Here is an 11,259-nt window from a genome sequence, read left to right on the forward strand (position 1 = left end):
AAATTCTAAACCTGTGTGCATGCTGCCCTTTGGAACCACAGATTCTTGGTTTCTTTTCCAAGTCTAGCAAACAAATTCAGTGGTCTGCATCACTTTCCCTGCCATTAAATATGACCTGCTCTGATGTGACATTCATAACAATGTAACGGATATGTGAAATAAAGGAAAAGAGTGCACTACTGTTAAGACAGGTTGTGTTATTGTCTGTTATCAAGTGATTTCTAATTATTGCTAATAAAAAAAAACAACCCTCTGAGATAGAATCAAAAGGGGAAAGTATTGTTATTGCAAATGATTTGTTTGATTGGAATTTTGGTGTAATGCAAGCCTCCACAATAGGCAGGCTTCTCCTACAAAAGGGTCCAATGGACAGGTGGAGCTCTCTTTGAAATGCAAAGCAGCCAGGTGTTTGCACTAAAGCGAGCTACAGAGAACATGTTTTATGCAACCTGATCCAAATTGCTTAACCATTTTACTGCAGTCATGCTGTCCTCAGACGTTTGGATGTTATGGTACGGCAATAATTATGCAATAACAACATTATTTCGGAATTATATGAGCCCAATATTAACTAACCATGATCGGTCATAGTAAGTGGGACGTAAAGGAAATTGAACTGTAGAAAAAAAAGAAGTCAAATTCAAGGCCTTTTATTAAACATGTTCAGCCAGCAGTTGCCCTGTGAGATACCCACAGAGTGGCCACACTCTCCCCTTTTAAACAACTGAATTAATTACAAATCCAACATTAATCACAAAGGAAAAAGAACATCCATTGCTTTACATTACAGCGTAACAGCCAAATCTGGACACAGGGCATCAGGACACTGAAAGTTGGACGTAAATTCCAGTCCGATTTGAGAACAGATAAGAACTGATTTGAGAAGAGTAATTAAAGAGTAAAAAAGACTTAACATCACAGAGCAGAAGCGCTCAGTCATACCATCCGATCTTTGTGAAAACCACATGTATTTGAGCGGTGGGGATGGTGCAAGTGAGCCATCTAGTGGCAGGACGACGTAAAGGCGTTCTGGAACAGTGTCAAGTGACCTCCGCCCACGTGCAAGGTTTCGATTGCAATTGAGTAACATGAGAAACTTTTCTTGGATTATAATAGCACTTGGTGGCTTGATAATGTTCTTTTTGGGGTTTATATGTGAATCCCAATTTAGAAATACGAGAACACATAGTAAAGGACATTGAACATTGGTGAGACTTAATACAACCTTCTGAGTACCCATTTCTTTATGGATTATAATTTTCACTATTGCCAAGAGTCAAATAATACAATCTGAATGAAAAGATCCAGGCATTGGCTAGACAAATAACAAGGATCTGTATTTCCTGTGTGTTGTATTTTATTCTTAAACTCTTAACTGCCACAAATAGTGACATGGATTATATTAATTTCCATACACAGGTTCTCCAGTTTGACCCTGGAGCTGGTTCTCGCAGATGTTTTGTGACTGCTACTGCCCTTCTAATGTAGTGGAACCAATCTTCAGGGTATATAGCCTGACCTAGGCAGCTTCTGCACTGAACCATTTTTTAAATGTCCACACTCCTTTTACTAGACTATATAAAAGGACAATGTAAAAATGTAAATTAGATCCTTCATTAGAGTAAATTACTTAATATGGAAAAAAAAAAAAAAAAAAAGTCAAATTGTTAATAAGGGATCACAAAAAAGTACAGAATTAAAATTAAACAATCATGAAGAGAATAAGTATCTGCACGACACTTCAAATGAACTTGAAATTATTCAATTATATAATTACATTACTGATAAGATATTTTTGCACCGGCAGTCATTACAGCAAAGCCTTCCCCACTGAACACCGTAGAAACAAAAGGACTGTCGTGATAAATTACAAGGCTGTTTCTTAATAAATATATACACTATTATTATTGGCCATCAAGCCTGTACATTTTTACTAACATTCAAAGGTTCTTTTCCAAAAAGGAACATCTGCTGGAAGTGTAATCTGTAGTACATTGTGCTTTAGGTGTATTGAATGCTGAGAGCAAACTGAAACAGGGATCGAATATGCGACATTTCAACAAACAAAAATGGCCTTCAGCTATGACTCTCTGATTTTGCCTTTGACAATAAAGCTCAGCACGATCTGTGGCATGAATACTCTCCACTCCCCTCGGACACATGGGGAATGGGACGCAGGACTCGTCTGGTAATTGAGGGGCTGTGGATCCCTCAGCCCAGCAGAAGACCAGACAGCGCGTTAAGGTCCCTCATGTAGGGGTTGTCACTCAGAATTCTGTCTATCAGTTGTTTCTGATCAGGGAAGATGTCATATAGCTGCTTCTTCAGCTCTGAGGTCTCCAAGGGCGACCGCTGAGGGGGCGGGGATGGGGAAGGGCATGGTGGATGCCAGCCTGGAGGGCCAGAGTGTGGCCAGTGAGATGCCGGTCTGGCCTGGGTAGCAAATGACTGACGGGGGACAAAGACCGGGGTTGGGGCACGATGGTCTGTCCTCAGAGGTGGAGTTGCAGGCCTTGGTCTAACAGAGAGAAGGGAGTGAAAGGAAGTGGAACAAAGAGAAAGAGAGAGAGAACTTTGTGTAATTCTAAAACATGAACCAGGAGATCTAAAGCTTTGCCTGCTCCTTCTTTCAACACACCTGTTGTCTTTACGTAAGAAAAGATCCAGGTGTGGCCCGTGCTTCCCCAGAGGGTCGTCCGGGATCATAAAGTGATCGTCCACAAAAGTGAAGGGCAAGAGCCTGCCGGAAAGAAAGAGAAAAAAAAAAAAGGAGCGTGTGAATACATATGGAAGGATTTCCATTAAAAACAAACAAATAAATAAATAAAATAAAAACCACTCACCTCTCCTGGATAATCCTCCTCCATGATTCTGAAGTGTGCACAAAATCCCGTAGGTTGTCATTGGTCACAATAACCCCACCAGTCTTTTCTGCCAGGTGTAGAAAGAATCTGCAGTGGAAACATTTGCATTTGTAAACTAAGGTCAGTCGCTTCGAGTCGCTTCGATGAATATTGTGCTGATTTCGTTGCAACGCCTGCTGTTATTCTACCTCTTGATACTGTACTTCATATTGCCATGACAACCATGCCTAAACCAGAGCAACCAGCTCACAGCAAACAACTTCCTCTGTTCAATGTCCCCTGAGGTCACAGAAGGAAACTTGGGCAAACTGGGTTGTACAGAACACTGACACACCTACTCTACTCTACTCTACTCTACTCTACTCTACTCTACTCTACTCTACTCTACTCTACTCTACTCTACTCTACTCTACTCTACTCTACTCTACTCTACTCTACTCTACTCTACTCTACTCTACTCTACTCTACTCTACTCTACTCTACTCTACTCTACTCTACTCTACTCTACTCTACTCTACTCTACTCTACTCAGCCAATGGAGACTGACTTTGGCTCAATAAGCAGCAGCCTCATGAGTAAACAAAAAGCTCCCAACCAGTGCTTGGTTTAGGAATATTCCAGACTGTTGGAAAACCCCATCCCCACTGTTTAACTTGCTTGGGAGAAGCCAAGCAAGTACGAAGTACGAAGGTTTTACTGCATAAATCCCACTTACTACCACGTTCCTGAGCAAGACAAGAGGATTTGTTCTGCTTTATTTATTATTAATTATTATTAAGCAGTCTTGGGAAATAACATTTACATCACCGAGTGTCTCCAGAGGGGGTTGTGTCAGTGTGTAGATGCAGGCTAAAGTACCGGTCATCGTGTGACGAGATCCTCTGGCCACACACTTCTCTAGACGGGGTGAAGGAGAGGAGCCGCAGGTCTTCAAGCTGGCTCAGGAAGTGTTGTTCTGAGAATAAAAGGAAAAACCAATACAGCAGTCACCCATGTGGCTCTGGACTAAGTTGGACTGAGATGCTCCTCTGAGTGTCTGAGCATGCATATTCCAAAAGCCACCACAGTACGGCTTAAACCTAACCTTACTCCTACACCTAACTATCTGTTGCCAGTCCAAATCAGCCTTCCAGCCTTATGCACCTCCTAACATTCTGCGCGTTTTTTTTTTTATTCTTGTGTAAAGTTACAATACGTTACACAAAAATACACACGCGTTACAATAATTGCACTCTGGTGGGGTGAGAGTGAAACAGTATTTCAGTACGTGGTATACTGTGTATACTGTTGTACTGACAATAAATCTCTGTTGAATCTTGAATCAGGTAGCCACCGTCAGGTCACTGGGGGGGAACTGATATTTATTTGTGTCACAGCCACGTCGGTATGCCGGAAATCCGGCGAGGTGTCTGAATGCGATCGGCGCTGCGGCCTCCTGATGTCGCCTTCATTTACAGGGTTTCACCTTCATTGACGGCTGCCACGTCTACTGTCAATATGTGACTGTGAAGCTGAGGTGATCTCTGGCTATCAGCTCTCTGTCAGTGCCAGTGAGCAATGCTTAATTATGAAACCACCATGTTTTGTTCTGATGTGTGTCCCCCCCCCACTCAGATTCTGAGCTTGTTTTTTTTACTGCCACACAATGCTTGGGATAGTTGGGATGGTTAAAAATGTGCTGCAGGTCAATTCATTTATCTGACCATGTTTTCCCGAGCGACTTAGCACCTCTAATTACAGGTTCTGCTCCCTAGGGCAAGTGGGTCGGGTGTCTTGCTCAGAGAAAGAGAGAGCTGTTTTTGTACTACAACTAACCTTTACCCCAATCCCTAAACGAGGCCGCGTGTTGTTCCAGGATCGGCAGTAAAACCGTGAGATATGTTATCTCAGTCGCATTTCTTAATAAAGCTCTTTTTTCTTATTATTTGAATGTGAGCAAGCCTTCTGACCTGTAATACTGGGGTCTCTTTTCTGCCTCCACTGCGGGACAAACACCGTGATCTCGCGATGACCCCGCCTCCAGAAGGCCTCCACAGCGATGGCGATGCCACGACACGAGAAGATCTTGTGGTTCCCATGCCTGCGGAGGATAGGGCAAAGTTAAGAAACATCATTTGCATTTGCAACAGACTAAATCATCCCCTGCAGCCCCCTACCACCAGTGGTCAGAAAGTGCTGAGTAGCGGCTGCATCAGAACCATAACACTAAGGCAGCATCACCTAGACCATATAATACATGACCAAAAAAAATTCCTTTTATACAACAGGAAATGAACTTTATACGTTAATAAAATATTAATAAATAAAAAATCAATGGTTAATTGATATAGACTACTTTTGATTCAACAAAATCAAAAAACTAAAAAAGAAACGTACAGTGGCTCATGTTGGTTAGTTTTATCACAACAACTGAAAATTACAGACATTTAACTCAATTCACACCAACAAAGGCTCTCTCTCAGTGACAAACAAACACATAGAGATAAAGATTCAAGTTAAAGTTCAGATTGTTTAATTTTTTTTACAGTTCCAGGAAAATGAGGACTTGTGCGGAGGAAAAAAGTAAAATTTTAGTTGACATTAGAAGGTTTCCTGCCAGGTAAGAGAAACAGTCAAATATAGAAACCAGCCACAGGCTGACTTTTCAGACAGTCTTTCAGATAGCATGAAGTCACAGGGAACTTCCCAGAGTAAGAGAAAGTGGTTTAAAACCGGAAGAGTTACTAAATCTGCCACCGCTGATGTTAAAATAATGCTGCCAAACATAACCTTGGAAATGTAAACTGAAAAAGGCCAAAAAAAAAAAAAGATCAAAAACCTGTTATCAGATCATACCAGTTACCAGACCCATTTTTTTTTCCTGTGGCCCATTTGGCAAAGTCACTGACATCTCAGACATCTTGACCACCAGGAACTAATACAACTCTGACACGATATGACCATTGATGAAGACAACTCAGGCCCTGAAATACACACTGCCGTGCCTTTATCAATGAGAAGCAATCAGGCGGTTTCGCATTCATCGGTTTTCGACCGCCGATGGCCCTCGGCAGGGTAAAAAAAAAAAAAAAAAAAAAAAAAAAAAACACTTCACTGCTGCCATTGCAATGTAAAATTTGTTGCTTTAAAATATGGTGCCATCTCAAATATTTTTCAATCCACTTAAGCAGCTTTAAGTGCCTGAAATTGGGAATTTCTAAATAAACTGGTGCTTCTTTTGAAGCAAGTTCACAATATCTGTGACTTCCATGGATTATTTCTGGCTAAAGATAAGCTTTCACTCATTTGATATTCCTTATAAGCCCAAAGTTGTGCCTGTTGTGCCTGATTAACATTCTAGCAGAATTGAGACTTCTCGATTAACCCTCCTGTTCATACCCAAGTGGCAATCAGGGAAAAACAAAGGTTAATGAATCATATGCCTTTCAACATCAGCTCAGACAGGCCAGCTGAATATAAACAGCATTTCAAAGCGGAGTTGACTTTTATTACTGTTGTATTACTGTTATAATATACCACATGGTACCTGCACAACTGGACTGTCTCTCAGCCAATCATGATGCGTGGTCAGAACTAACTGTGGGATAATGAATCAAATAATAAACTGCATGATCTAGGTCGCTACACACACACAAAAAAAAAAAAAAAAAAAAAAATCATGTGCACCCCAAAAATGGCAAGATTTTGCACAACCCCGATTTCTACTTTCACTCCAAACTATCCCACAAACTGACTTGAAGAATGTTTTGGTCCTATTTGAACAGCTAAACATCTGGAAGACAAACAGGCAAATGGTGCTAAACAGGATTCTGGAATTAATAGTTTGATAATAGTATTTTAATAAAAAAGTACTTTAGGTTTAAAACCTCACATAAACAAATATGAAAATATAATGGATAATGAGAGTATAATGTACCACACTGTATACTGCTCTAAACATGGAACTGGTGTGCTACCATCTGTGATTCCTTGAGAAAGTAGAGCTCACAACCCTGCCATCCAACCCCCACCGAATCAGAATAACCTCCAGGAAACCACCCTGAGATAAAAGCGGAGGTGGCACCGAGCAAAGAGAAAATATAATGTAAGACTGTGTGAAATCTCTTTGGCAAGTGTCGTGTTAAACATTTTAAATGAGTGTTGAAGGTAGAGTCCCTGGGGTTTGCAGTTAACACCTACACACTGTACCTGACATTTGCACACACACACACACACACACTCACACACACACACACACACACACACACACACACACACACACCTAGGTCCTGATTCCACACATTCCACACACTCTTCTCGCCTTATCGCATGACATCCAGCTACTGCACACACAAAGGAGAGTTCCATTGGTAAACACGCTCAGGTCAGGGCAAGTCGAAGCAGAGCCTGGATCCAAACCCAACGCCGGACCCCAGCGGTGAGCATTAATACTCACGCCATGGCCATGTTGCTGCCATCAATGATTATGTGCCGCAGGTCGGGGCATCCCGGCTCGTTCTGCAACACCAGCCGATACGGGGTCCGTAGGGACTGCTGGAAGCGGGACACGCCTGTAAGAGGCGTGGATTTTGGGGGAGCCGGGGGGTCTGCGCGAGGCTGGTTCTGTGCCCTGGTGCCCACCCTCTGGTAAGAGCAGCCTGGGCGTGTTTCGGATGTGCGGGGAGGGCTGTGCGGGGAGTTCCCCAGGGCCGTCACAGTCTCCATCCTCATCGGCACCAAGGTTTGGGACCCTCCCCGTGATACATAATCGACCCTGGGCTCAGGGGAAAAGTCAAACTTCTCTATTGTTCTGGCTTTGGGGCCTGACAACGCTTCCATGTCGTCATCATCATCAATGTTGATGACCTCATAAACGCTGCTCTGTGCGCTGCTTTTCTTTAGTGTTACCCCGCCCAGCCCACCCCTCACATACTCCTTCAGTCCCAAACAGTTGCTGCCGGGTGGTCTAATGTTCTCTTTGGCCTTAAAGTCGGTCATGGTCCTGCACTGCAGTCTCTCCCTATCTCTGGTTTTAGTGGTCAAGGTGCACGTGGAAGAGGAGGAAGAAGAGGAGGAAGAGTCAGGGGTTCGGGGGGTTTGGGCTCCTCCCCGCTGGCTCTCCTCCACAATGCGCTCCAGCAGGAGAAACGTGTCCTCTGTCTGTCCCATGTCCCTCACCACCCGCTCCACCACATCCTGCTGGTAGCCCATAGTCCTGAAGAAATTCACCAGGCAGCGCAGGTTGGTCTCAGGACTCACCGCCTCGGCGTCGTCCGACACAAACTCGCCGGGGTCCAGCACCACCGTGGTAATGGTACCACCGGTGCTGGTTTTGGCACGAGTCTGGCTCGCCTCGCGTGGGCGTGGCACCTCCTTCTCTTTCTCCTGCTCGTCCTCCCGCCTCTCCAGGGAGAACTGGCGCTTGGTGTCCCGCGGCTCGCTATCGGACGAGCGGCGCTTAGAGGGGCGGCAATTAAGCGGCGCGACGTCACACCCCCCCGTCTTGTCCTCGAAGGTTGCGCCCAGGATGCGGTTGGAGAGTTCGGTGACCGGGGTGCTGGTCTGGGAGCGATCCTGCTCCAGGTCTATGACCACGGCAGCTTGGGAAGGGCTCTGCACAAGCCCCAAAAGCTCCTCCTTCAGCGCGCTGGGCAGCAGCAGCAGCTCCATGGCGTACTTGTCCGCCCGTTCCTCCACGAAGGTCTTGAAGGCGCGCTTGACGGCGGGCTCGCGATCCCCGGGGAGGCTGCGCTTCTCGTGGAACAGCGCCACGAACTGCTGCACGCGGCTCTGCGCCATGACCACGGCCTCCGCCCGGCCTAGCAGGCGCAGCCGGCCGGGCTCCAGCACCACCACCTCGGCGCTGGTGTCCCGTAGCAACCGGTCCAAGAAGAGGCCGCGGGCACCGGCAAAGATGCAGTGCATGTCGACCGGGTAACGTTCCTCTTCCTGTAGCTCCGGGTCGCAAAGGCCCTTTACATACTCCTGCAAAGAAACACACACACACTTCCTGTTAAGAACACTAACCAGAAGTCATGTGATCATCAGATCAGAACAGTGGAACAAAAACACACACACACACAAAAAATAACGCTTTGCGTTTCTTCTCCCTGCACATGCAAACATGGTCACAAAAAAAAAAAAAAAATACTCAAAATGTCACAAGAAGGTCAGTGGAAAGTGGGTTCACGGGAACGCCGCTTCACGTCCTGTGCGTTTAACGTATGACGACGGAAGATACTACACTTCCACGGCTGAGCATGTGGGGTACTTTCCCTTCGAGGCGGTTCTGTTTGTCGATGTTTTAGGGTGCCGTTTGAGGAACTGCAGGGTCTGTGTACTCTATGGTCCCAGTCCCGGCCTTACAGACGCACTCGAACTGTCCCTGGCGCAACCGAAGAGAGACGGGCGTACACAGTGAGTAAGAGGGATGACACGGCAAACAGAGCAGGGGTTTCCGTTTCGGTCCTACTCAGAAGCGTTTGGTGGAGATTCCAGGTTTACTGGCACCAGTAGAGACTACTTCCGTCTGACATGTTGACATAAACATGTAATAGAGCCGCCATCGCCGCCCTCTCCACATCTCCAGAGCGTCCCTTACTGTGGATTTCCCCAGGAGAAACAGGGCGAAACCATCGAAAGGAAGACGGAAGCTTTATTCATCTACACAACAGCATTATTACTATATATATATAAATATATATATAAATATATATATGAAATGGCAGGAGGTTGGTTTAATACATGGCCATTAAGTTGGTGTTTAAACTTAAACTCGCAGAAAAGTTCCCAGAATTTCAGAACACCTGACGAGGGTTAGCGAGATAAGCAGCAGGCCGCGGAGCTGGCCGTGTACGAGAGGATAAGAATGCGAGCGGAAGCGGCTTGATTTGGGGTACCTTGGCCCGGGACACGCTCTCCCTCTCCCCGCGGAGCTGCAGCCAGATCTGCCGCGCTGCCTTGCTGCTGTGGGCTCCGCTGTGGTCCAGCAGGCCGATGATGGTGAAGGCTACCTGGAAGACCTGCTCGACCCGCGCCCTGGCGCATTTCAGCTCGGCCTGCTTGTCCTCGGGCACCGTGAACTCATCCACCGCGGGGGCCGCCGCCTCTGCGCGGGTGCTGGCCGCAGGGTCCGTCCGCTTCGCTGCGAGGAGGGGCCGCGTTGTTGACATCCTGTCCTCGGCCAGATTATTTGACTCGGTCGGGCGGCAGCCGTTCTATCCCTTGCAGAACCTGCTGCTGAAGGAATCTTTCTCCCCCTTCATGTCTACACCGACAGTATGCCCCGCGGCAGCGCGCTATAGACTCAGATGTGACAGGTTTTAGCTCGCTTGCTACATCAAGTTAACTGACAGGCTCCAGTGAACCCGGAAAGTCCCCGTTACGTCATTCTCAAGCGACGGCGCATGATTTGTAGTGCCCATAAGTGATGCGTACGCATGCGCAGTCCAAACCGGTTAGCCACTGTTCTTTTACATGTACCGAATCATTAGAATCATTTAGCTAAAAGGGCTTGTTCAAAAGATTCATTTACCGAATCACCGAATCCTTCAGTGCATGGCAGGAGAGGCCTGTAAACCCGACTCACTGAACTGAGTGGTGTGAATGTGTTCATTTGACAAACACCTTTGTAAAAACTAAACTTGTTTATAAATTATGATGTATGAAGTGTCCTGTCCTATGGTATGCTGTATAATTCACACCAAACACAACTACTACTCTGGTTTAATACAAAGTCACTATTCTCTTTGAAAAAGAACGTTACCATTCTGTTACTTAAATTGAACAGTGATAAATGTATTAGGAGTATATGTGCCTTTGAATCTTGTTTAATTAAGCCTAAAAATCTTGTCTTTTATTGTTGATATACGATAAAGATATACCCCACAGCTCATTCGGTGAACGATTCAAACTGAACATGCACTGTTTCCTTGCAAATTGTTGCAATGAGAGTCACGCTTTTTCTCAAACTGCAGGTTTTATACACTACTTATTACCTGCTGTATGCTACTGTACGTAAGTTGTGTATGTACCAATGTGTTCCTTGCAAGGCCAAGCTATGATAAACAATGTCTGATATGCCAGCTGTTCTGGCTCCAGCTACAATAAATAGCAAGGTATACGAACTCAGTGGGTGTGCTGAGTGAGAAGTGTGAGCGAGGCATGGAAGGGCGAATGTAACACCCAGGTCTCTCAAGACGTCACACGTGGCATTTTCTCACGCTTAGAAATTATGGACTTTTGCTGCACAGAAATTCCTACAGCGTGTTTTACAAAAGAATCAAAGCTTTCAGCTTCAAGCATGTGTTCCATGAAGATCCCCCACATTAACATCTGTAAGAACAACTTTATTCCTCTCAATAAAATTGCAACAAAGAATCACCCAGACTCATCTTTGACTCTCTTCACTTGGCCC

The 11,259-nt window shown here is 45.4% G+C and overlaps 1 protein-coding gene across 1 annotated transcript; it reads right to left on the reverse strand.

Annotated features, from left to right (window-relative positions):
• Positions 1-634: 634 nt before the first annotated feature.
• n4bp1 (nedd4 binding protein 1) lies at positions 635-10,234 on the reverse strand. The gene is made up of 7 exons (XM_028958330.1): positions 9,743-10,234; positions 7,300-8,828; positions 4,814-4,944; positions 3,723-3,819; positions 2,844-2,951; positions 2,639-2,740; positions 635-2,518 (listed from the first exon to the last, which is right to left on the reverse strand). Exons 1-7 carry the CDS (start codon positions 10,013-10,015, stop codon positions 2,212-2,214), a joined length of 2,547 nt encoding a protein of 848 aa, XP_028814163.1. The 5' UTR covers positions 10,016-10,234; the 3' UTR covers positions 635-2,211.
• Positions 10,235-11,259: the final 1,025 nt, after the last annotated feature.

The sequence above is a fragment of the Denticeps clupeoides genome, chromosome 17 (assembly GCF_900700375.1).
Source record: "Denticeps clupeoides chromosome 17, fDenClu1.1, whole genome shotgun sequence".
NCBI classification, from domain to species: domain Eukaryota; kingdom Metazoa; phylum Chordata; class Actinopteri; order Clupeiformes; family Denticipitidae; genus Denticeps; species Denticeps clupeoides.